General features: G+C 37.5%; 1 protein-coding gene across 3 annotated transcripts in view; it reads left to right on the top strand.

Moving 5' to 3' along the window:
• The first annotated feature begins 664 nt into the window (after window positions 1-664).
• The window catches only part of MINPP1 (multiple inositol-polyphosphate phosphatase 1), a 44,443-nt gene continuing 18,797 nt past the window's right edge, over window positions 665-26,310 (top strand). The window contains exons 1-6 of one of the 3 annotated variants that reach the window (XM_032245611.1): window positions 665-1,729; window positions 4,547-4,744; window positions 9,634-9,731; window positions 11,135-11,146; window positions 11,451-11,584; window positions 11,863-12,174. In XM_032245611.1, the coding sequence (XP_032101502.1) occupies window positions 1,093-1,729; window positions 4,547-4,744; window positions 9,634-9,731; window positions 11,135-11,146; window positions 11,451-11,584; window positions 11,863-11,920 (1,137 nt within the window). In that variant the 5' untranslated portion in view covers window positions 665-1,092 and the 3' untranslated portion in view covers window positions 11,921-12,174. Of the gene's footprint in view, window positions 1,730-4,546; window positions 4,745-9,633; window positions 9,732-11,134; window positions 11,147-11,450; window positions 11,585-11,862; window positions 12,175-26,310 lie in introns of those variants that run through there. The other 2 variants (XM_032245609.1, XM_032245610.1) reach the window with 2 other exon arrangements.

Genomic DNA, 26,310 nt, shown 5'->3' with positions numbered 1-26,310 from the left:
ATTAAGAGATGAAGCTGGAATCTGAAAACCGCAAAGTCTAACTTCAGAGACCATCTTCTTAGACAGTATTGTATATGCTTACATAGACAGCCTTGCTGTTTCCCTATAGAATTTAGCTGTTTTGGGGTCAGGTAAAGATTCTGAACAATAACCTATTAAAAAGCCCAGCTGCTGATTTGAGTATGTATGTACATGAGAGGAACATAAGAGAAACGTATGGATCTGGAGTGGCGGTAAATGCAGAGCATGTTTGTTTCGTAAAGCAGATTAACTCATACTTAATAATGGAGTAAATCTGTTGGGCCATGACTCAATGCACCCAAGTTATCCAGATTGCTATATCTCTACTCTCTAAGCCTTCGGGGTCAACAAACACAAAACTTTTAGGGTGCTGTCTCACTGATGTCCGCGTGAGCTCTGGTAGTCCAGGTCAAGATTATACCAAAGATTCAATGTAAGTCCCTTTCCAAGTTCTCTGCTTTCCTATTTCTTTTCAAACTCAAATGGAAAAAAAAATCCGAGAAACAAAAAACCTTGGGCTTCAAGAAGCATCCTGCAGCAAGGCCCAGCCATGTGAATTTTCAACAACCGTCTCAGGCGGATCTCATGCAGATAGTTCAGGCACTATACTTTGAAAAACACAGTATCACAGGGTAGCGATAGTGATATGAGAGTCATCTGTAAAGGCTGTCCTGGTTTGGCACCCTGGGAGGCTAACGTTCAGTCTGGGTTTCATTCACACCCAAAACAACTAAAAAAGCGGAGGGGTCTGAGTCAAACCCTGAGGGTCGGGCTAAGAGGAAACTCGCCCACGCTGCGGGGCAGTGACGCCGGCTCCATCTTGACGGCTGCCACAAGCTCCTCAGGGTTTTCCGCTGGGTCCTCCCTTGCCACAGGTCTACAGGGATACTCCGAGCTTTCCTCCCGGACGCAGGACACTACGCCAGCCGCCAGGACCTCTTCGAAGGCAGCGCAGGCGCAACCCGAAGGCCACGGGCCGGAAGCGCCCCCCGGGACCCGCCCCCTGGTCACCGGAGCCGGAAGCTGGGCATCCGCAGCCGGCGCGGCGCGCTCCACGCACCGCCCCGCATCATGCTTCGCGCGCCCCGCTGCCTCCTCTGGACCTCCGTAGCGCCTGCCGCGGCCCTGGCTGCGGCGCTGCTCTCGTCGTTTGCACGCTGCTCTCTTCTAGAGCCGAGGGACCCGGTGGCCTCATCGCTCAGCCCCTATTTCGGCACCAAGACTCGCTATGAGGATGTCAGTCCCGGGCTGCTGGCGGGCACCGAGGCTCCGTGGCGGGACCCTGAGCTGCTGGAAGGGACCTGCACCCCGGTGCAGCTGGTGGCCCTCATTCGCCACGGCACCCGCTACCCCACAGCCAAACAGATCCGCAAGCTGAGGCAGCTGCACGGGCTGCTGCAGGCCCGCGGATCCAGGGATGGCGGGGCCAGTAGTACCGGCAGCCGCGACCTGGGTGCCGCGCTGGCTGATTGGCCTTTGTGGTACGCGGACTGGATGGACGGGCAGCTGGTGGAGAAGGGACGGCAGGATATGCGACAGTTGGCGCTGCGTCTGGCCTCTCTCTTCCCGACCCTTTTCAGCCTTGAGAACTACGGCCGCCTGCGGCTCATCACTAGCTCCAAGCACCGCTGCGTGGATAGCGGCGCCGCCTTCCTGCAGGGGCTGTGGCAGCACTACCACCCTGGGTTGCCGCCACCCGACATCGCAGGTGACCCCCCCCGGGCGGCCTGTGTGCTGTCCCGGTCCTAACACCCGCCCTGGATCCTCCCCTGCCTCCCACAGACCCTGGGCTTTTCCGATCCCCCCAGCGGTCTCCTCTGCTCCCAAGCCTCGGTCCCTCAGGCTGTGTCCTACATGTCGCGGGATATTACGGACTTGGCTATCTCTTTTTCCCCTTACACGTATGTTCATTTATTCATCAGGTGTAAATTCAGCACCTTCTACACGCTGCCTGCTTTAGTGGAGTTGGGGATCCAGCAGGAAAGGGGACAGACGAGGTCTCCTGCAGTTTTTGTGCTCCCATTCCCAAACTGAACTGCCCCTTCGAGCGCCAATCCATCCCTTCCCCCTTCCCTGGAGTCTAGTTTCACTGTTGGGCGCACGTTTTAAAAATCGAATCTAGAATTTTCTTCCTCAGGTTTTGCTTCTGATACTAGTTTTTCTTCCTTTCTTTTTTTTTTAAACTCATCTTTTTTAGATGACAGTTTTAGACCTACACCCTCTTTTAAGAGCCTGATCTCAAGCTTTTGTGTCCTCCTTTTTTCTTATGTTTTGATCTTGTTTTTACCGTAGCGTTCCCGTCATTGTAGCTGTGGTCCATAGTCACACGGAGTAACTTATTTATTCCATTAATTGTACTTTTTCGAAGTTTGAGAGATCATCTAGTAAGGCCCTTTTATTTCGCAGATGAAGAAGCCAAGCCCAAGAGTATACCTTCTTAATTATCCTTCTCTAGTTTAAAGTCTAGAATCCAGGTCTTCTGTTTTCCTAGAATGATTCTTTTTCTCTAAGAAAATGTTGTAATCGTTACAAATAATAATGATAGCGAGCACCTAATGCCTATTGTATGCCAGATATGCCTCACATTTATTTTACAAAATCCTTACAACCACAATCAGGATTTGATAGTATTTTCCCCCTATCTCAAAGATGAGGAAATTGGTACACAAACACACTAAATAATTTGCCCATTTTCATGGAACCCAGAAAGTCTGATTCAGAGCTTTTTCTCTTAACCATTATGCTATACAGCGCCCATTTGTCCAATAACATACCTGATAAGAATAAAAACATGTAATATTTTTGTACCACAAAGATGAACAAGTGTTAATAGTTTCTTGATCACTTTTAACGCCATAATTGAAATGAGGATTATCGTTTAGCTTCAAAGCCAAAGTGAAAACTTAGAAGTAGGCTGGCTTGTAATTTCTTCTGTAGCTGTTGAACAGTGAAACCATCTGTAAGGGATTTCTCCACTGATTCTGTGTCATTTAATTGTGGGTAATTCAGTTAGCTGACTTCTGTCTAGTTATTTGTTGGTTTTGTTAAACTATATACCTTTTTCATTAACATGGTGAAAAGTCCTCATAAATCTGTTAAATTAACAGAATGTTGAAAGCAGAACATATTTTAATATAGCACAATATACATATAGTGACCTGCTGAAACAAGTGAATTTTTATTCTCAGATGGCATTGTGAAGACTGGCATTTGTCTCGGAGAGCCAGGGATCAAAATGTTGCAGTTTAGAATAAGCCCACCCCTGACTGTTTTCAGTGTGAGAGTAAACCCTTTGCCTAGCCAGTTTGTTATTTTCTATAGACAATAGTTTTGCCTGTTATGTTATCTGGGCTTTTGAGGGATTCTGCTGAATTAGATTTTGTAGCTTTATAGAAACAGAACAATGCCTTTGTTTTTGTTTAAACACCAGTGATAATTAGATAGTAACAAGGATAAAATATTCAGATCCACTTGGGAAATCATATTTTAGAGGCCACAGAAAAAGGTGACAAAGTTCGCATATTTTCCTAGTCAAGATATTTTCTTAAGAATTGCCATCCAGTTGACAATTACAGTGGGCAGAATTATTTATTTCAAGAGACACACTTAAACATACATATTGGTATATTTTTTTACATACACACCCAAAGCCCAGATATAACTAAATTCAATTTTCTCATATTTTATGTACAAAAATGATATACTTGGTGTTCTTTTCATGGTAAATTATTGGAGAAATGATTGAAAAATATGTGTTTTGAATATGACTGAAAAAAACTTAAAGGACACGCCAGTAGTTGAAGCATGATTATGAATGCTTCTCAGATTGGGGGAATAATGTAATTTATTAAATTCTAAATGGAAAGTTATCTGGGGGCTTCAGTTAGAAGATAAACCAAGTCACAGGCACCTAGCACAGTGAAGCACAGGAGACCCAAAACATCAGTGCGTTTTGTGCTGTTGTCAGTAGTTTCTGTCCAAAGCAGAATCTTTTGTAAGGTGACACAGAGTTGGGAAAGTTAATTGAGAAAATAAGATACTCTGTTTAGACTTTGGCTTAGGGTGAAAAATAGATTCCGTATGCTGAATTCTCTCTCACCTTGTAAGTAGAAACTTTGCTGATTTTTAGTTTGCTTTCTAAAGTTTTCCATGCCTGACAGAAACAGTACTTATTAATGTATAATGCAGTTTCGTTTGCAGCACATTTAATCTTTAATCCCTATTTCTTTTTTTAAAGAAAAAAAATTTTCTTTTTTACGTTTTGTTTGAATCTTTGCTACAAAGACATACCCAATCAATCTCTATTTCTTTAGTCTTTTCCAGCTGTTCTCATGCATTACAGTCATTACAAATGGGGAATAATTTGACCCTGCGACTTTCCCGATCGATATATGCTTATTTCTGATATGCGGATTAGTAAGATGTTGGTGTTCCTTTTTCACACAACATTATCAATAATTTGAAACTGTCATTTGTGTCAGTGATTTACAAACATATATATGTAAATTTTTTTTTTCTCTTTCAGATATGGAGTGTGGACCTCCAAGGGTTAATGATAAACTAATGAGGTTCTTTGATCACTGTGAGAAGTTTTTAACTGAAGTGGAAAGGAATGCTACAGCTCTTTATCACGTGGAAGCCTTCAAAACTGGGCCAGAAATGCAGAACATTTTAAAAAAAGTTGCAGCTACTTTGCAAGTGCCAGTGAATGATTTAAATGCAGGTAATGTACCTGTTTTTTTTGTTTTTTGTTTTTTGAGACAGAGTTTCGCTCTTGTTACCCAGGCTCTAGTGCAACGGCGCGATATTGGCTCACCGCAACTTCCGCCTCCCGGGTTCAGGCAATTCTCCTGCCCCAGCCTCCTGAGTCGCTGGGATTACAGGCACGCGCCACCATGCCCAGCTAATTTTTTGTATTTTTAGTAGAGACGGAGTTTCACCATGTTGACCAGGATGGTCTCGATCTCTTGACCTCGTGATCCACCCGCCTCGGCCTCCCACAGTGCTGGGATTACAGGCTTGAGCCACCGCGCCTGGCCCCGCCTGTTATCTTTTGCTTGAACTTCTGGTTTAAATAATTTTGAACTGTGAAAATGAAAAAAATAAGGAAACAATTTTTTTTAAAGACCCACAATTGATTTACATTAAGAAAATACTATGTTCTAGGTCAAAAAAATTGAATACCTTGTGCTTTCTATTTACTGTTTTTAGATTCATATTCTTCTTTTTAAATTGATACACAAGATTCTAGCTATATTCTGGAGGTTTTTTTGAGGGCATGGTATAGAAAACCTCAACTGTAAGTATTATTTTTAAAACAATTAATCTTTTCTGAATTTCCTCCTCATAAAGTGATACAAATAAAAAAATCATATAAATTCTTCAGCATTTGAAGCAGTTCAGAAGTACCTGTTAATGTGTAAGAGGGGTAAGTTTTAGAAAGTGAAAAGCAAAATACTATAATTTTTTTTGTCTTTTATATGTAGAGATGCTGAGAAGATGAGCAGTCATGTCTATCATAAGTTATTGCAGTGCATGGGCTGACCATGCAACTTAACATCCAAACTGGTGGGACACTTTCAAAAGTGAAAGGGAACACTTTTAATAATTTTGCCAGGAAAGCAGGTGGGAAACCAGGACACATGGCCATCTAGCAATGGGAGATTAAGAAAATAAGATTTTTTTCTGTTTTCTAGGAATGTATATTCCATAGGGCAGATGTTGACAAAGATACATGCAAAGATTGTAAATTTCATTATACTCTCAATTAATTTCCAAAAGATTGGAAGTAGGTGTTAGGGAAAAAAATAGATTAGAACTTGTTAGTCACAGGGCCTTGATGCTTTATGGGGACCAAAAAGATGTCTGTACTAGCATTTGAAATTGAATTACTTTTCTTTCTCCAAACTGGCTATACGTTGGCATCACATATGGAGCTTTGAAAATTATTTATTTTATTGGGAAATAATTCAAACATGAAGATAACAAACAAGGCTAATGCAATGAACATCCCTATACCCACAACTTGGTTTTATTAAATTTTAACATCATACTTCAGTTAGTTGCCTTAAATAAATTGAGGTCCATTCGTCCCTTTCCTGGATCTCATTCTTCTTCCTTTCTTGCCAGTGCTAATAATTGTCATGAATTAAGCATTTGTATTATCTCATGACAGTTTTTATACATAAATGGGAGATTGTTTTGCAGATTTTAAAACTCTTAAGAGTGGTATCAAAGTTTATACCAGTCCAAAATTTGATTTTTATGCAACTTTTTGTTTTTGATTTAATGTTTGTAATTCTAGTTCTATATTTTAAATGTATGTATTTCATTCTATAACTATACCAATATTCAGCCATTATTCTGTTAGTAGACATTTAGGTTTGTTGGAAAAGATTTTTTTTAAATTGATATTTAGTGTCTGAATGGGCAAAAATTACGTATTTTACTGATGGAGTAACTGACAGCAACTTCTTTTTGGAGGCAATATTAAGTATAGTAATTCAAATAATGGATTCTGGAAATGGACTATTTGCATTTGAATCTTGACTCTACTATCCTATTAAATAACTCTGATTTTTGACAAGTTTGTTAATATCTTTATGCCACAGTTTCCTTCTCTGTAAGATGAATGTGGAAATTATTCTTGTCTTGTAGGATTATTGCAAAGATTATATAAGATTAATTCATACAAAGCATTTAGTACTTAGTATAGTAATTGCTCAATAAATACTTTTGCTATTTAAATACCCTTTTGTTTGCATAGAGGGATGATGTTTATATGTATTTTCAGTAACTTAACTATTTTTACTTAACTATATTTTTATCTATAGACAAATATAGAAGTGTCTCATTCTTTTAAATCCTGTGTTATTTCATGGGACATATGAATGACTCAATTTGCAAGTCAGTGCTAGTTAAATTATTTAACCCATCATCAAATTTTACTGCTGTAAGTAGCTATTGCTAATGCAGTCCAAATTCTTTTTATAGGAAACCATTTTCCCACTGAGGTTTTTCTTAGTTTTTAACTCTTTCAGGTAATGATACAATAAACATTCTTATAGTCTGTTTTTCAAACTTGAGAGTTTATTTGTAAGATAAAATAGGTAAGGCTGGGTGCGGTGTCACAACCTGTAATCCCAGCCCTTTGGGAGGTCAAGGCAGGTGGATCACTGGAGTCCAGGTGTTCGAGACCAGCCTTGGCAACATGGTGAAACCCTGTCTCTACCAAAGATACAAAAATTAGCCAGTCTCATAACCTAGTCTCCAAATAAATAAACATATAGATGAAAAAAAATTTTTTTAATATAAATAGGTGAAATTGCTGGGTTAACATGCATGAATATTTTACATTTTGACATATACTTGGAAATTGTTCCCTGAAGGTGTAGTAAAAATTTATATCCACAGTATATGAAAGTGCTTGTTTTCCCATATCATCAGACAGTAGATATAGTGATTTTAATTTTCTCCAGTTTCACTAATGAAAAATAATATCTAGCTTTAATTTACATTTCTTTGATTACTTCTGAAAGTGAACATCTTTTCATGTTTAGTAGCCATTTGCATTTATTCTGAGAATTGCCCCTTCATAACTTTGTTCATTTTCTATTTATTTTTATTTTCTTATGAATCACAAATACTTTTTATGTGTTACGGATAGATTAATTTTATCTTTTAATACTTCCTGACAAAGAATTCATCCTTTGCTTGTTGTATGTTGCTAATATTTTAATTTCTTGCTTGTATCTTAGGTTTGTTGATGATGCCTTTGATTGCACAGAGGTTTATGTCTTTTATATAGCCATAATCTGTCTCTTCATTATGGCTTCTGAGTGTTTTATTTTGAACAGGAATTCTTCTACCTCAAGATTATTATATGTTCCTATTGTCTTCCCTTTTTTTTTTTTTTTCCTTAGGGGAGTGGAGGGAAAGGGTCTATTTTGTTCTTTAAATGTTTAAATTTCTTATCCACCTGAAATATTTTTGAGGTTCTAAAACATTGACCAAGAAATCAGAAGGGTCGTAACAGATATGTCAGAGCCATAACTTAAATAATATAATGTATCTAACCTCTTTACTTTGAAAGGGGGGAAATTGACACTTAGAGAGCTTACCCAGGACAATGAGTGACAAAGTCGTCAGTATTCATCTGATACTTTTTCTCCCTGTACTCTGAAGAGGTTTTTGGTAAATTATTATTTTTATTTCCAGTAAACTCTCTTTCAGTTAAAGAATATACCATTTAGGCTACTTTCATAGTTTCGGAATTCGAATTTTGAGTGTAAATAAGCTAGGTCCTTTCATCAAATGTACCTGGTACTTACAAGCCACTATATTGTATCAGGTATTAAGATTATTAAACCTTTTCTTTATATAAGCCAAGTTTTTGATGGCTTTTCTGTATATTCTCAATGAAATACATTTTTTGATAATATATACTGCCTCAGGGGAATTCTTTAAACCCAGAACTAGTGCAAAATGCATGTAACATCAGTTGATTTTTGCTCCCATTTTCCTTTAAGAAAAGAGGAAAGGCAGTAAAATTAAAGAAAAATCAAAGCAATGGAGGCAACCACTGCAGTTGACTTCTTTTCTCTCTGGTATTAAATATCACCCACTTCCCGTTGACTAGAGAGCAGCAGCGTTTTTATTTGCTAACAAAGGCTACGTTTTATAGCCCAAGCATTCATTCCCTTATCCCTTCTCTTCAATACCCATATGTATATCAAAGTAATGTAATCAGCAAATTAACAGTGTAAAAATTCTAGATAACTTATTCTGAAATCCACTTCTGAAATAATTTGAGCAGCTAAGTTTGAAAAACTGATGTTGGTACCAGTATTTCTGTCTTTAGTGTGTGATTTTTCGCTTTTGCTTCTCCTCCTTGGCTGTTTCACCTTTTTCCTTCCCCGTCACTTACCCTGCACTTCTTCCATCTCTGTCTCTGTGGTCTTTTCTCTCCTTTTATATCTTTTCTGTACCTACTGCTGCTTCTTAGTTATAAAATGAATTGTATAATTTTTAAAAACTGTTCAATAAATGTACTTTGTTATTTCTAATTTTCAAGTCGGGTACTAAAACTTTTATAACCTTAGTCCCCCTCCTTGAACCCTCTAAAATTAACAAAATCATATTAAGTTTTATATAGCAAGTCCCTGGGTTACACTTTTTGTTGATGTTGCTAGGGAAATATGCACTTAACAAGTAATTGGCGAGGCAGGAGAATTGCTTGAGTCCAGGAATTCGAGGTTGTAGTGAGCTATAATCACCATTGCACTCCAGCCTGGACAACAGAGCAAGACCCTGTCAAAAAAAAAAAAAGCAGAAATAAGTTACCAATTACAGAACACTTCTTAATTTTATTGGACTGAAATTTATACTTCCTCATGGTTTCTTCCTGATAGTTCCAATTCTGCCCCCTTAGATTATACAGAACAAGTCTCTTAATTCTTTGATAGCCAGGAAGAAACTAAATTATTTCTTCTCCAAAACAAACATGTCCATTTTATTGAGCTATATACCACACATGGCATTCTACAGATATTTAGACTTTGAAAAATTATGGAAAATAATGACCCACAAAATATTACCTTTTTGTCTCCCCAGATTTAATTCAAGTAGCCTTTTTCACCTGCTCATTTGACCTGGCAATTAAAGGTGTTAAATCTCCTTGGTGTGATGTTTTTGACATAGATGATGCAAAGGTAAGTATTGTTTTTGCAGTTTCTTTGCTTTAAAAAAAATTTTTTTTGGCTTGTTTGCGTTTGGTTACTTGAAGCAGCTTTTCAGAAAATGAGCAGTTAGGGAACATAAACTGTCTTGTGACTAACTCCCAATTTTCCTTAAATAAAGAGAGATTAAAGGTTCAAATGGGTCCCACCAACTTTTAAATAGTTTAGGTTCATAAAACTCTGGAAACATTTTTTCCATGGTGATTTGGTTTCTAAATCAACCCATTTGCAGACCTACTTTTAACCCATCATCAAATTTTAATGCTTGGAAAGGATTGTAGAGCTGATATAATCCCAAATTCTTCTAATAGGAAGCCAAAGCTCAGAGAGAATAAATGGTTTTCCAAAGTCCTAGTAACTATTTTATAGTAGTTTTCATGGGAAATTGTGTTACGTGTTTTACAATGAACACTCATATGTCCTTTGCCTATATTTACCAGTTGTTAACCTTTTTTGCCACATTTCCTCTCTGACTGTCTCTACTATATTACATTAGTTCCCTATTGCTGCTATAACAAGTTACCACAAACTTAGTGGCTTAAAACAGTATAAATTTGTTATCTTACAGTTTTGGAGGTCAGAAGTTCAAATTGACTCTTACAGGGCTGAAATCAAGGTATCATAGGGCCATATTCTTTTAGGAAGCTTTAGGAGAACATCCATACCCTGCCTTTTCAGATCTCCAGAGGCTGCTTGCATTTTCTATCACTCTGTGAATATCATTTTATAAGAATATCAGTTTATAAGAAATAGGCTGGGTGTGGTGGCTCATGCCTCTAATCCCAGCATGTTGGGAGGCTGAGGCAGGTGGATCACAAGGTCAGGAGTTCCAGCCTGGCCAAGATGGTGAAACCCCGTCTCTACTAAAAATACAAAAATTAGCCAAGTATGGTGGTAGGCACCTGTAATCTCAGCTACTTGGGAGGCTGAGGCAGGAGAATCGCTGGAACCCAGGAGGCAGAGGTTGCAGTGAGCCGAGATCGTGCCATTGCACTCTAGCCTGGGAGACAGAGCAAGACTCTGTCTCCAAAAAAAAAAAAAAAAAAAAAAGAAAGAAAGAAAAAAAAGAAATGGAATTAAATGGGTCATAGAGTTATGTGTGTTTTCATGGATTTTGCCAATTTTTTCTAGAATGTCTATACCAATGTACATTCCTTCCAACAGTACCCATTTCCCCATGTCCTTGGCACGCTTTTATTTTTTTTTGCCAAACTGATATGTGAACCAAAGTAACACATTTTCTATTTGACTTCTACCTTCTCGAAATTCTTAAACATTTCTGATCCACTGTTGGTATCTTTCTGTGCTGTAATGAATATTCTTCTTTTTTTCTTTCTTCTATATGTATCCTTGACATCATCTTAATACAATGTTAGAAGAAAGGAGAGGTGAGCACATGTCCTTACTCCACTCTCTTGAGCTGTCCTGATCTTGGATGATTGGCTGTGAGCACTTACTAGGTTGCTCTTGCACACCAGCCTCTACATTCCTCCAATCCAAATTTATGATGCAGCATAAATCTCTCTGTGATTTGAACCTTTGGGATCAACTCTTAAATGCTGGAAAGGACAAATGCTATATTATTGTGCAGAATGGTAATTAAACACTGTAACCTTTTCTTAGAGAATCATTAAATCAGGGAATGTGTTATATTGATTAAAATATATTAGAATTGATTTTTTACTTTTTTAGGTATTAGAATATTTAAATGATCTGAAACAATATTGGAAAAGAGGATATGGGTATACTATTAACAGTCGATCCAGCTGCACCTTGTTTCAGGATATCTTTCAGCACTTGGACAAAGCAGTTGAACAGAAACAAAGGTAAGAACTTTTTAAAAAATGTGAAGTATATTTTGAGTTTACTGTTCAACTTCTGGTTTATGATGGGTAATTGTTTCAAAATAGTTTTTGCTTGTGTTTTAAAAAATATTTTAACAGAATGTGATATAAAAGAATTAGATAATGTACATATAGGTTATGAAACATATGAACCTTCTACTCTACCCAAGAACTAAAACATTAATAATAACTGGTATTTGTTTACTTATGTGTTCCTCACCTCCGTTTTCCTGCCTTCTTTTGCCCTTTCCTTTCTCCAGAAACTACTCTTTGGAATTTTGTATTTGTTATTCCTTTGGCTCTTTAAATCTATTATGAATGTATTGGTGCCCAAACAATATATTTAGTTTTTCTTGGAATCATACTGCTTATTGTCTTTTGGGATTTGTTTTGTTTCCCCTCACTCCCTGCAACTTTATGTTTATAATATTCAACATATTATTTTGTATAGCTGTAGTTCATTTTCACTATAGTACAATAATGTGAATATACCGTAATTTATACCATCTATTCTTTTGTCAATGGGCATTTAGATAATTCCTATTTTTTGCTATTATAGATAGTGTAATTATGAACTCTACTGTGTGTGACTCCTGCTATGAATGTGCAAAATGTTTTTATTTTGAAAGAGAAAAAGCCTTTGTTAATGTTCATAATTTTTAATTCAAAAGTAATTTTTCATGACTTGAACCTTTGATAGAACTTCAGTTCCATTTTATTTGACAGATTTTGTTCAGTGAAGGCTTATACACTTAAAACTGGAGACAAAAATTATGCTCTAAAAATTGAGATGGAAAAAACTAGAGATGGCATGTTTCATTGTGTTTCCAGTACTACATTTTCTTTACAAAAATGTATTTTCTTTGTGAATATGACTCTAGTTTGTGGAACTTTCTTGGATTTGTTGGGCGTTCAGGTAGGAAAATCAAACTGAGTATTTAGTTTCTTTACCAAAAACTTGTGTGGAGATTTCATTCAAGGCAAGTATCTTTGAAATAGGAGTTAACTTTTTTCCTGCTCATATAACCCTCAGACTTTATGAGATAATAGATCTTTATTATTTGTTCATCACTTGTCTTGCTTTTGGATATGAGATATGGTAAACTTAAAACTGTGTCTGGAAAATTTTTAAATCATGTTTGCTATTATATTTTATTCTCAATTTAGTGCCTTAAATAAGAAGTTTATCATTGGTGTTTTATTAAAATAAGTGAGTATTTCTGTATACTGAAAAGTACAAAGCATTTCAGAAAGATGACCCAAATATATGGAAACATATACAATTTTTATGGATTGGAAAACCCAAATTAGTAACCTGTATATTGAATCTCTGTGTAAATCTCAGTACCTTTTTTTTTTAATAGAAATTGAGAAGCTAATTCTACAATATATGCAGAAATTTAAAGGACCAAAAGAGTTAAAACAATTTTGAGAAAGAACATAGGGACTTAAAGTACCTGACTTCAGAACTTATTATGAAACTGTGTTATAGTCAAATATTAATAGATCGATAGGGTACAATAGGGTCAAGAAATGAACTCAGATATATATGGTAAATTGATTTTTGACAAAGATGCCAAGGTAATACATTGGGGAAAAGGGTAGTATTTTCAACATATGGTGCAGAAACAATTGGATATACATCTTTTCAAAAAAATGACACCTAGACCCTTCACACTATACACAAAAACAGATTATTTAAATTAAAATGTAAAGCTGTAAAATTCCTTAAAATACAGAGACAGTGACCTAGATATAAGAACTAAAACTATAAATCTCTTAGAGGAGAACCTAAGGGTAAATATTCATGACCTTGGATTAGGCAAGGATTTCTTAGATGTAACACCAAAAGTGTGATCTGCTAACAAAAGTTCATAAAATGGGCCGGGTGTGGTGGCTCATGTCTGAAATCCCAGCACTTTGGGAGGCCGAGGCAGGCAGATAACCTGAGGCCATGAGTTTGAGACCAGCCTGGCCAACATAGTGAAACCCCGTCTCTGCAAAAAATACAAAAATTACACGGGCATGTTGGTGTATGCCTATAGTCCCAGCTACTCTGAAGGCTGAGGCAGGAGAATTGCTTGAACCCTGGAGGTGGAGGTTGCAGTGAGCCAAGATTGTGCCACTGCACACCAGCCTGGGCGACAGAGCAAAACTCAAAAAAAAAAAAAAAAAAACTGATTAAAATGAACATCAGAATTTAAAACCTTTACCTTCAAAAGATGCTATTGAGAAAATGAGAAAACCAAGCCAAATATTTGGAGAAAGTATTTGCAAAACATACATGATTAAGGATTGAATCCAGAACATGCAGAATACTTACAACTCATAGATACCAGAACCACCGTTTTTTAAAAGGGCAGAAGATTTGAACAGATTTCACTAAAGATGTATGGATGGCAAACAAGTACATGAAGCGTTGTTCACTGTCATTAGATATTGAAGCCACAATGTTATACCACTAATGAATTCTCTAAATTAGCCAAAATAAAAAAGGGATTGTCTTAAGTGTTGGTGAGATGTGAAGAAATTAGAAACCTCATACATTGCTGCTTGGAATACAAAATTGTATAGCCACTTTGGGAAAGTTTGTAATTTCTTAAAAAGCCAAACATGTATCTTTATGACTTATCAAATTTATTCCTAAGAATATACCCAATAGAAACAAATACACGTATCTATACATAGACTCATGTGAATGTTTACAGCAAAATTATTCATAATAGCTAAAAACTATAAACAGCTCAAGTCCTTATCAACTGATAGATGAATAAACATGTGGTACATCCATGTGATGGAATACTACTGAGCAATTTAAAAAGAGCAAACTACTGATAGTCAACCAAATGGATGCCTTTAGAAACATGTTAACTGAAAGAGGTCAGATACATAAAACTATATATTGAATGATTCTGTTTGTTTGAAATTTCTAAAAAGCAGAAAACTTTCAAGACAAAAGCAAACAGTGGTGGCCTGGGTCTGGAGGTAGCAGCAGGGATTGACTGCAGATGGGCACAGGGAACCTTTTAAATTAAAAACTTTTTTTTTTTTTAAGAAGTGGGGCCTTGCTATGTTGTCAGGCTAGTCTCAAACTTCTGGGCTCAACCAGTCTTCCCCCGTCAGCCTCCCAAAGTGTTGGGATTACAGGCATGAGTCACTGCACCCAGCTGAGCACAGAGAACTTTTTAGAGTGGTAGAAGTTTTCCCAAACTGGACTGTGATGATTACACACACAGCTGTATACGTAAAGACATCTAACTCTCTAATTGAAACTGATGAATTTCGTGGTAGTTATGTTTCAGTAAAACTTAATCTGAGTATTTAACAAAAGGATAAATAAAAATAAAGGAATGATTTAATTTTTTAGTAAAAGCGGAAAAAATTTTAAAGAATAGAAAATTCCATTTTTCTGAATTAGTAAAGTTTTTTTACAAGGCAACACCAAAATGCTTATGACATAATGACTGAAAATGTTTTAAAATTATTAGATCACTTCCCTGTGGTGATGCAATATATTGGAAAATATTTGAATTTTTTTAAATGAGGATTTTACAGTGCCATCAGATCATTATGTTTTAAAGCATTTTGAGAAATAATTCAAATACAAGCATGTCTCAAAAATACTGCAAGTTCAACTCCATACCACTGCAAAAAAGTGAGTATCACACTGAAGGGAGTCATGCAATTTTTTTGGTTTCCCAGTATATATAATAGTTATGTTTACACTATACTATAGTCTAGCAAGTGTGCAATAGCATTGTGTCTTAAAAAACAATACATACATACCTTAATTTAAAGATGCTTTGTTACTAAGAAATGCTCATGATCGTCTGAGCCTCCAGAGAGTTGTAATCTTTTTGCTGGCGGAGGGTCTTGCCTTAGTGTTGATGGCTGTTGACTGATGAGTGTGGTGATTGCTGAGGGCTGGGGTAGCCGTGGCAATTTATTATGAAAGAAAACAGCAATGCAGTTTGCTGCATCGGTTGACTTTTCCTTTCATAGAAGATGTCTCTGTAGCACATGATGCTGTTTAATAGCATTTTACCCACAGTAGAACTTATTTCAAAATTGGAGTCAGTCCTCTCAAACCCTGCCACTGCTTTGTCAACTTTCTCAATCCTTTGTTGTCATTTCAACAATACTCATCTTCACCAAGAATATATTCCATCTCAAGAAACCACTTTGTTCATCCTTAAGAAGGAACTCCTCATGTGTTCAATTTTTATTTTTTATTTTTATTTTTTTTTCCAATTTATTTTATTGTATTTTAGGTTTTGGGGTACACGTGAAGAACATGCAAGATTGTTGCATAGGTACACACGTGGCAGTGTGATTTGCTGCCCTCCTCCCCATCACCTACATCTGGCATCTCTCCCCTTGCTATTGCTCCCCAACTCCCCACCCCCATCGTCCCTCCCCTATTCCCCCCAACTGACCCCAGTGTGTAGTGCTCCCCTCCCTGTGTCCATGTGTTCTCATTGTTCAACACCCACCTATGAGTGAGAACATGCAGTGTTTGATTTTCTGCTCTTCTGTCAGTTTGCTGAGAATGATGGTTTCCAGGTTCATCCATGTCCCTACAAAGGACACAAACTCATCAATTTTTATCATGATATTGCAGCAATTCAGTCATCTCTTTGTGCACCCCTTCTAATTTTCTTGCTATTTCCATTACATCTGCAGCTACTTCCTATCATCCATGAAGGTTGGAATCAACCTCTTCAAAATTCCTGTTAATGTTGATCTTTTGATCTCCTCCCATGAATTACAAATATTCTTAATGGCGTCTAGAGTGGTGAAAGCTTTCTGGGAGGTTTCCAGTTTACTTTCCCCAGATCCATTAAAAGAATCACTGTCCATGACAGCTATAGCCTTCTGAAATTTATTTCTTAAATAAATATTTTTATATGGAAATTTATTTTTTAAATAATATTTCTTAAATTTATTTCACAAATGAAATCAAAATTACTACTTGATCCATGGGATGCAGAATAGATTTTATGTTAGCAGACATGAAAACATTAATTTCCTTGTATATCTCCATCAGAGCTCTTGGATGAACCAAGTGTATTGTCAATGAGCAGTAATGATTTGAAAGGAATCTTTCTTTCTGAGCAGCAGGTCTCAATAGTAGGCTTCAAATAGCCAGTAAGCCATGCTGTATAAAAACAGATGTGCTGTCATCCAGGCTTTGTTCCATTTATAGAGCACAGACAGAGTAGATTTAGCATAATTCTTATGGGCGCTAGAATTTTTGGAATGACCAGTGAGCACTGGCTTTAGCTTAAAATCATGAGCTGCATTATCCCCTAACAAAAGAGTCAGCCTATCCTTTAAAGCCAGACATTGACGTTCTAAATGGTATCTTCCAAAAGAAGGCTGTTTTGTCTGCTTTGAAAATCTGCTTAGTATAGTGACCTTCAATTATCTTAGCTAGATCTTCTGAATTACTTAGAGTTTCTACATCAGCACTTGCTGCTTCACCTTACATTTTTATGTTATGTAGATAGCTTTTTCCCTCAAACCTCATGAGCCAACCTCTGCCAGCTTCTAACTTTTCTTCTGCATCTTGCTTACCTCTTAGCTTTTATAGAATTGTGGAGAGTTAGGGCCTCGCTCTGGATTAGGCTCTGACTAAGGGGAATGTTACAGCTGTTTGGATTTTCTACTAGACCACTGAAACTTTCCTCCTATCAGCAATAACATTCTTCCACTTTCTTATCATCCATGTGTTCACTGGAGTAGCACTTTTAATTTCTTCCAAGAACTTTTCCTTTGCATTTACAACCTGACTTATTTATCCAAAAGGCTTAGCTTTTGTCCTGTTTCAGCTTGGCCTTCATAGCCTTCAGAAGGACATCCCTTCCTCACTAAGCTTAATAATCTCTAGCTTTTGAGTTAAAGTGAGAGATATGTGAGTCTTGCTTTCGTTTGAATATTTAGAGGCCATTGTAGGATTATTAATTGGCCTAATTTCAGTATTGTCATATCTCAGGGAATAGGGAGGCTAGAGGAGAGGGAGGAGGATGGAGAATGGCTAGTCAGTGGAGCAGTCAGAACATATACAACATCTATCCGTTAGGTTAGCCATCTTGGGTGGGGTTCATGGCACCCCAAAACAATTACAAAAGTAAACATCAAAGGTCACTGATCACAGATCACCACAACAAATATAATAATAATAAAAAACTTTGAAATATTGTGGTAATTACTAAAATGTGATACACAAAGTGAGCACATGCCATTAGAAAAATTACACAAATGGCCTTGCTTAATTTAGGCTTGCCACAAACCTTCCATTTGTGACAAAATTCAGTATCTATAAAGCACAATAAAATGAGGTAATGCCTGTATCATATACAGTTTACCTACTTAAAGTGCACAATTCAGTGTTTTAATATATTTACAGAGTTGTACAACCATCACTACTGCAACTTCAGGACATCTTCATCACCTCAGAAAGAAGCTCTGTGTACTGCGCATTAGCAGTCACTCTCCATTTACCCTCATTCCACCATCCCCTGGCAACCACTAATCTATTTTCTGTCTGCATGGATTGGCATATTCTGGACATTATATATAAATGGAATGATACAATATGTGGTTCTTTGTGACTGGCTTTTTTGATTTACCATCATGTTTTCAAGGTTCTTCCATCTTGTACAAGTAGCAGTAGCATGTGTCGTTCTTTCTCGTGGCTGAATAATATTTAATTGTATGACTATACCATGTTTTTGTTCATCTTGCTTATTTTCTTGTAATTTGCTTATCTCACCTACAAATAAGTTACAGAGAGAAAATGCAACTAATTGAGCACTCCATTTTCATTAGGTAGTAGCTGATTGTATTTCAATATACTGAGAAGCTAATGAGGTGAATTTTCATGCATGGTTTGTGGCAGCAAGTGCAGTTCTGTGGTGTAGAGGCAATATAATGTAGTAGGCAGATGCTTGGATTTGGTTTGACTCCTGGTCCTGCTTTATGGATGCTGCAGATTCCTCACTTTGGAAAAGAGAAATGAAGATTGCCTATTCCTAATTTGAAAATTGGAAATCCTCCAAAATCCAAAACTTTTTGAGTGCAGACATGATGCCACAAGTGGAAAATTTCACACCTGACCTCACGTGATGGGTTGTAGTTGAAATTGTTTCATGCACAAAATTATTTAAAATATTGTATAAAATTACCTTTATGCTATGTGTGTAAGGTGTATGTGGAACATAATTTCATGCTTAGACTTGGGTCACATCCCCAAGATTATGTACATGTAAATATTTCAAAATCTGAGAAAATTTGAAATCCAACAGATTTATGGTCCTGAACATTTTGGATAAGGAATGCTCAACCCATACCTCACCTGACTCATAGAATTGTGATAATCAAGTGAGATAATGTTTATTAAAGCACTTAGTATAATATGATATGCAGACATGACATTAGTATTATATATGAGAGTTCTCTGGCCCAAACATGTCATTTGTGTTTTTTTCAGATATATACACACCCTTCCCCTCCACCACCCCCGCCACCTCCAGTAATTGTTCAAATAATGAAAATAAGTACTTTGTGAGACTTACTCTTTTCAAATTTTATGGCCTCATTTATTGAACTAACTTCCTTTTCATTGCAAGATGGAAAACATTTTTACTTCTTTTGGATGATTATGCCATTATTTGTGGATTGAAAAGAAAATTCATTCAGCAAAGCAGCTACTATGTTATATGTCAGGCATTGATGACTGAGGCAAAGTCATCGCACTATGGCTTTTACAATCTAGAGAAAATAAAAACGTTTTATAAAAGCCATGTATAATGATATAACTGTTTATGTAAAATTGTGAAACAATATAAGAAGTTAAAGGAAGGAGAGTTTGACCCTTGAAGACAGGAAATCATTTTGACCACTGCCTCCTGTTCTAACTGAGGAAGGACTCAACAAACACTGTTCAGCAGTGAGTGATGGTGAAGGTATTAGCAGGTGGTTCCCAGCACTGGGTATCTCTGTACTAAAAGACTGATGAGGATTTTTAAAGATACTTCACTGAATCAAGATTAAATCTTACAATAGGAAAGGAGAAGAAACTACACTTTGAGACTTCTGTAAGATTTCTCTCCTAAAAACAGATTGATCAATGCTGTAAGCAATACCTCTGAAGAAAATTAATCTATGCTCAGCAAGGATCAAGTAAGTTTTTTTTTTAATTAATAGACTTTTAAAAGTAGTTTTAGGTTCACAGCAAAATTGAGTAGAAAGGACAGAGTGTTCTGACATACTGTTTTTCTCCACACATAAACAGTCAGGCACCAGTGTGCTAAAATAATATGATTTTAATAGATTTTTAATTTTGTAGATATTTTAAATTTTATAAATTTAATAGATTCATAATTTTATCTTTGTATTTTTCGTGATCTCTTCTACCAAAACATTAATCTTTTTTTTTTTTTCATACGTAACTTCAAATCCTTTTTTTAAATTTGGAATTAGAGTTTACAAACAAGTATTCTGACATTCATATTTTCTGATGAAATGACTTTCACTTAATTCCCAGATTCCCGGGCTATTTTTTGCTTTCTCCATCCCACCCCTACCCCTTGTTGGAATGTTAATATGTATACAGGTTGTATTTTGTTATGTAAACATTAAATCAGAAACATTCTTCAGTGCCACTGAATCTTTTTTTCAACATAATTTTAACAGCATGGTTTTACTTCATGGAAAAAAGATTGCAAATAATTGACAAGTGTTATTTTTTCAGGTAAATATAACCAGCCCTTGAAATTCAGCTCCTTGAATTTTATTAGGAACTTGACTTTTATTTTCCTTTTTGCACCATCACTATAGTGATGGAATTAAAGTCAAAACCAGCAAATTCAAGCAGATATTGCTATTTAAGCAGCTTTGATTAGAAAAGCAGAGTGGATTTACTGAAGAAATGAGATATCTGTAGATTTTATTCTACTGTCTCCTTCCCCATATCTCTGTTAATGTAATCTTTTTAGATTCAGGGAATTCAACAAGTTACTTCATGTTATCTCAAAGTAAGATTTATTTTGAGTCTATAATTACTTGCCTCATGAGAGCTTCCATTTTAAATTAATTACCCTAAAATATTTTTTACTGTTACTAAATACCTCAACTCTCAGTGTTAACCTTTTTTTCTACCTTTTTGTAGGGTTTCAAATCATTGATATTTTCAGATCTTATAATCTATAAGGTATGGCTTTTTAAAGCTCTGTAGTCCCATATTTTAACATAAGATGGCAGCATTGAGATAAATGTGTAGTGACACCAAGTGATTTTTAGTTATTTGGTCAGTTAGCCCATTGTAACAGAGGAAAGCTGTTCCTTTAAAGTTCTTAGAAATGTATGCCAATTCTAGGTCTTTTTGCTAACTTTCTGAAGTCACAATTGCGTAGAGTTTAGCCAGGGGTATCAGGAATCTTTTCAGTGCTAGGAATCTCTTATTGTTGAAAGATACTGGCTAAATACTTTCTTTTTCTTTCTTTCTTTTTTTGGAGACAGAGTCTCGCTCTGTCCCCCAGGCTGGAGTGGACACAATCTTGGCTCACTGCAACCTCTGCCTGCCAGCTTCAAGTGATTCTTCTGCCTCAGCCTCCCAAGTAGCTGAGATTACAGGCGCTTGCCACCATGCTCGCTAATTTTTGCGTTTTTAGTCAAGATGGGGTTTCGCCATGTTGGCCAGGCTGGTCTTGAACTCCTAACCTCAGGTGATCTGCCTGCCTTGGCCTCCCAAAGTGCTGGGATTACAGGTGTGAGCCACCATGCTCAGCCACATACTGGCTAAATATTAATAAGTAAAAGTTTATATAACTAGCCTGACTGTATGCTGAATTCAGTTTCAAATGTCCAGCTTCTTTTTGAATAGACACTTTTTGACTATTGCTAGATTGTAGGTCTACCAAGTATACATTATTTCTGCATAATTATTTTCCCTCTGTACATCTTTTTTTAAACTTATTCTTTTTGAATTGTATCCAGCTTTTTAAGAATCACTCTCAAATCTATTGTTATATCTGTTCTTGCCATAGTTGGAGAGTATACCTACTCTGTGCTGACAGTAGAACTCCCAGTAGAACTGGGAGGCAGATCTTATTTCAGTTATTATTTTTAAAAAAGAAACCTTACACAAAACTCCACAACTTTTTAATAACCATTAAATCAGTGGAATAGGCTGTTTTGTGAAGTAGTAAGTTCCCCATTTTAGAAGTATACTAGTTGAATCTGGATAACTGTGTCAGAGATTGTACAGAAGAAATGCTTCTACCACCTAAGAGGTGAGGAAATGATTTCATGGTTCCATAAGTAAAGGCTCAGTTCACTTCAATTCAGCAAGCAGTTTTTGAGCACATACAATATGTGGTCATAGTGCTAGGCTTTGGGAGTATATGAACATGTATAAGAAGTTATACCTCCGGGTGCCAAGATGGCCAAGAGGAGGCAATTCTAAAGTGCAGCTCCCAGTGAGTGAGATGCAGAGGGCTAGAGGACTCCATGATTCCAAGGGAGATGCCAAGTTCCTTTCGGTGGGACTGGTAGAACAGTGAAAATAGCCCAGGGAAGGCGAGCTGAAGCAGGGTGAGAGTAGCCCAGGGAGGGTGAACCGAGACAGGACAGGGCATGTCCCCACCCAGAAAGTGCAGGTGGCTTGGAGGGTCAGGGACTTCAGTGCTCTGATTCGGATTCTGCGCTTCCCTCATCCCTCCTGCAACCCACAATCCACGAGAGCCCCACTGGACTGAGGACACCATGGGTTGTCCATGCAAATCTGAGTGACAGCTCTGGCCCACCTGACACCGCAAGTTGTCGGCACAGACCTGGGCAGAAGTTTAGACTAATGCCAGTGGGACGGAACTATCCATCCCACAGAAAGAGGCAGAGTTGAAAGCAGGGAAACAGGCCAAATGACCTGGTAGGTCCCACCCCCACAAAACCCAACAAACTGAAGCCTGCATGCTAGAGAGTTTTGCGGCAAATACACCAGTTTGACCACAACCAGGAGGATCAAGCTCTGAGAAGGAAAGATGCCCACCATTGGGAAGGCAGGGCTAATCTCACCTGAATAAACAAACTCCAAGAGAAGGCCACCCAGCAGCCTGACTGAATCCGAGGCAGCCCAGCAGTGCCTCTACAGGCAAAAAAGAAAAAAAAAAGAAAAAGGAAAAAAACTCATACACGAGATATAGCTCCAGCCTCTACAGAAAATACGTCCACTCAGAGATTCCTCCTGAAATCACCAACTTCAAAGATCAAAGGGAGATAAATCCATGAAGATGGGAAGAAATCAGCACAAAAAAGATGAAATCATCGAAATCATCAAAGACCAGAACACCTCTTCTACTGCCAGGGATCACAACTCCTCACTACCAAGGGAACAAAACAAGACAGAGAATGAGTTTGACAAATTGATAGAAGCAGGCTTTAGAAGGTGGGTAATAACAAACTTCTCTGAGTTAAAAGACCATGTTCTAACGCAATGCAAAGAAACTAAAAACCTTGAAGAAAGGTTAGATGAAATGCTAACTAGAATAACCAGCTCAGAGAAGAATATAAATGATTTGATGGACCTGAAAAACACAGCATGAGAACTTTGTGAAGCATACACAAGTTTCAACAGCCAAATCGATCAAGCAGAAGAAAGGATATCAGAGATTGAAAATCAAATCAATGAAATAAAATGAGAAGTTCCTTTTGGTGGGTCTGGTAGGACAGTGAAAATAGCCCAGGGAAGCTGAGCCGAAGCTCACCTTTTTTTAGGGAAAAAAGTGAAAAGAAATGAACAAAGCCTCCAAGAACTATGGGATTATGTGAAAGGACCTAATTTACACTTGATCAGCATACCTGAATATGACAGGGAGAATGAATCCAAGCTGAAAAACACTCTTAAGGATGTTTTCCAGGAAAACTTCACCAAGCTAACAAGGCAGGCCAACATTCAAATCCAGGAAATACAGAGAACACCACAAAGATACTCCTCAAGAAGAGCAACCCCAAGGCACTTAATCGTCAGATTCACCAGGGTTGAAATGAAGGAAAAAAAATCCTAAGGGTAACCAGAGAGAAAGGTCGAGTCACTCACAAAGGAAATACCATCGGACTCACAGCGGATCTCTCGGCAGCAACCCTACAAGCTAGAAGGGAGTGGGGGCCAATATTCAATATCCTTAAAGAAAAGAACTTTCAACCCAGAATTTCATATCCAGCCAAACTAAACTTCTTAAATGAAGGAGAACCAAAATCCTTACAAGCAATTGCTGAGAGATTTCGTTGCCACCAGGCCTGCCTTACAAGAGCTCCAGAAGGAAGTACTAAACAGGAAAGGAACAACTAGTACCAGCCACTGCAAAAACATACCAAATGGTAAAGACCAATGATGTTGTGAAGAAACTGCATCAACTAATGGGCAAAACAACCAGCCAGTAACAAAATGGCAGAATCAAATTCAAACATAACAATATTAATGTTGAATGTAAATGGCCTAAATGCCCCAATCAGAAGACACAGACTGGCAAACTGGATAAAAAGTCAAGACCCAACAGTATGCTGTATTCAGGAGACCCATCTCACGTGCAAAGACTCACATAGACTCAAAATATAGGGATGGAAGAAGATTTACCAAGCAAATGGAGAGCAAAAAAAAAGCAGGGGTAGCAATCCTAGTCTTAAACAGGCTTTAAACCAACAAAGATCAAAAGAGACAAAGAAGGGCGTGATATAATGGTAAAAGGATCAATGCAACAAGAAGAGCTAACTCTCCTAAATATATATGCACCCAATGCAGGAGCACCCAGATACATAAAGCAAGTTCTTAATAACCTACAAAGAGACTTAGATTCCCGCACAATAATAGTGGGAGACTTTAACACTCCACTGACAGTATTGGACAGATCAACAAGACAGAAAGTCAATAAGGATATCCAGGACTTGAATGCAGATTTGGACTAAGGGAACCTGATAGATGTTTACAGAACACTCCACCCCAAATTCACAAAATACACATTCTTCTCAACACCACATCGCACTTACTCTAAAATTGACCACATAATTGGAAGTAAATCACTCCTCAGCAAATGCAAAAGAATGGAAATATAACAAACAGTCTCTCAGACCACAGCACAATCAAGTTAGAACTCAGGATTAAGAAAAGCACTCAAAACCGCACAATCACATGAAAACTGAACAACTTGCTCCTGAATGACGAATGGATAAACAATGAAATGAAGGCAGAAATAAAAATATTATTCGAAACAAACAAGAACAAAGACACAACATACCAGAATCTCTGGGACATATTTAAAGCAGCGTCTAGAGGGAAATTTATAGCAATAAATGCCCACATGAGAAATAAGGAAAGATCTAAAATCAATAACACCCTATCATCAAAGTTGAAAGAGCTAGAGGAGCAAGATCAAAAAAACTCAAAAGCAAGCAGTAGACAAGAAATAACTAAGATCAGAGCAGAACTGAATGAGATGGAGACACAAAAAACCCTTCAAAAGTCAATAAATCCAGGAGCTGTTTTTTTAAAAGATCAACAAAAGAGACCACTACTAGACTAATAAAAAAGAAAAGAGAGAAGAATAAAATAGATGGAGTAAAAAATGATAAAGGGGATATCACCACTGATTCCTCGGAAATACAAACTACCATCAGAGATGACTACAAACAGCTCTATACACATAAACCAGTAAATCTGGAAGAAATGGACAAATTCCTGGACACTTGCACACTCCCAAGACTAAAGCAGGAAGAAGTTGAAACCCTGAATAGACCAATAACAAGGTCTGAAGTCAAGGCAGCAATGAATAGCTTACCAACCAAAATAGGTCCAGGTCCGGGTGGGTTCACAGCTGAATTCTACCAGACATACAAAGAGGAGCTGGTACCATTCCTTTTGAAACTATGCCAAACAATACAAAAAGAGGGAATCCTCCCTAACTCCTTCTATGAGACCAACATCATCCTGATACCAAAACCTGGCAGAGACTCAACAAAAAAAGAAAACTACAGGCTAATATCCATGATGAACATTGATGCAAAAATCTTCAATAAAATACTAGCAAACCAAATCCAATAGCGCATCAAAAAGCTTATCCACCACGGTCAAGTAGGCTTCATTCTGGGGATGCAAGGCTGGTTCAACATATGTAAATCTATAAAAGTAACCCACCACATAATCAGAACCAAAGACAAAAACCAAAAATTAAGTATTTTATTGTTATTGTTATACCATCATGACAATCATTCCAGGCAAAATTTGGCTAGAGAGGAATAAGGAAGACATCAAGGAAGAAGTGTATTGAACAAAGGCCTATGTGGGAATGAAAATGTAAAATGCCAAAGTTAATTTGATGGTTTGAGTTGAACAGTGTTGGCAAATAAGCATGCTAGGTATGGTGTTATCTGTGCCAGAGAAAAACAGTATACTTGCCCTGTCATCTGGATGCTGATTTAAAGTTTTTCCTGGTCGGGCGTGGTGGCTCAGAACTGTAATCCTAGCACTTTGGCAGGCCAAGGCAGGAGGATCGGTTGAGACCAGGAGTTTGAGACCAACCTGGGCAACAGGGGGAATCCCTACCTCTACAAAAGAAAAAAATAATTAGCCTGGTGTGGTGGTATGCACCTGTAGTCCCAGCTACAGGAGGCTGAGGTGGAAGGCTCACCTGAGCCTGAGAGCTTGAGGCTGCAGT

The sequence above is a fragment of the Sapajus apella genome, unplaced genomic scaffold, assembly GCF_009761245.1.
Source record: "Sapajus apella isolate SASKATOON/1434 unplaced genomic scaffold, GSC_monkey_1.0 scaffold58, whole genome shotgun sequence".
NCBI classification, from domain to species: Eukaryota; Metazoa; Chordata; class Mammalia; order Primates; family Cebidae; genus Sapajus; species Sapajus apella.
The sequence above is the reverse complement of the archived record's forward strand: the minus strand, read 5'-3'. Positions and strand labels throughout refer to the sequence as shown.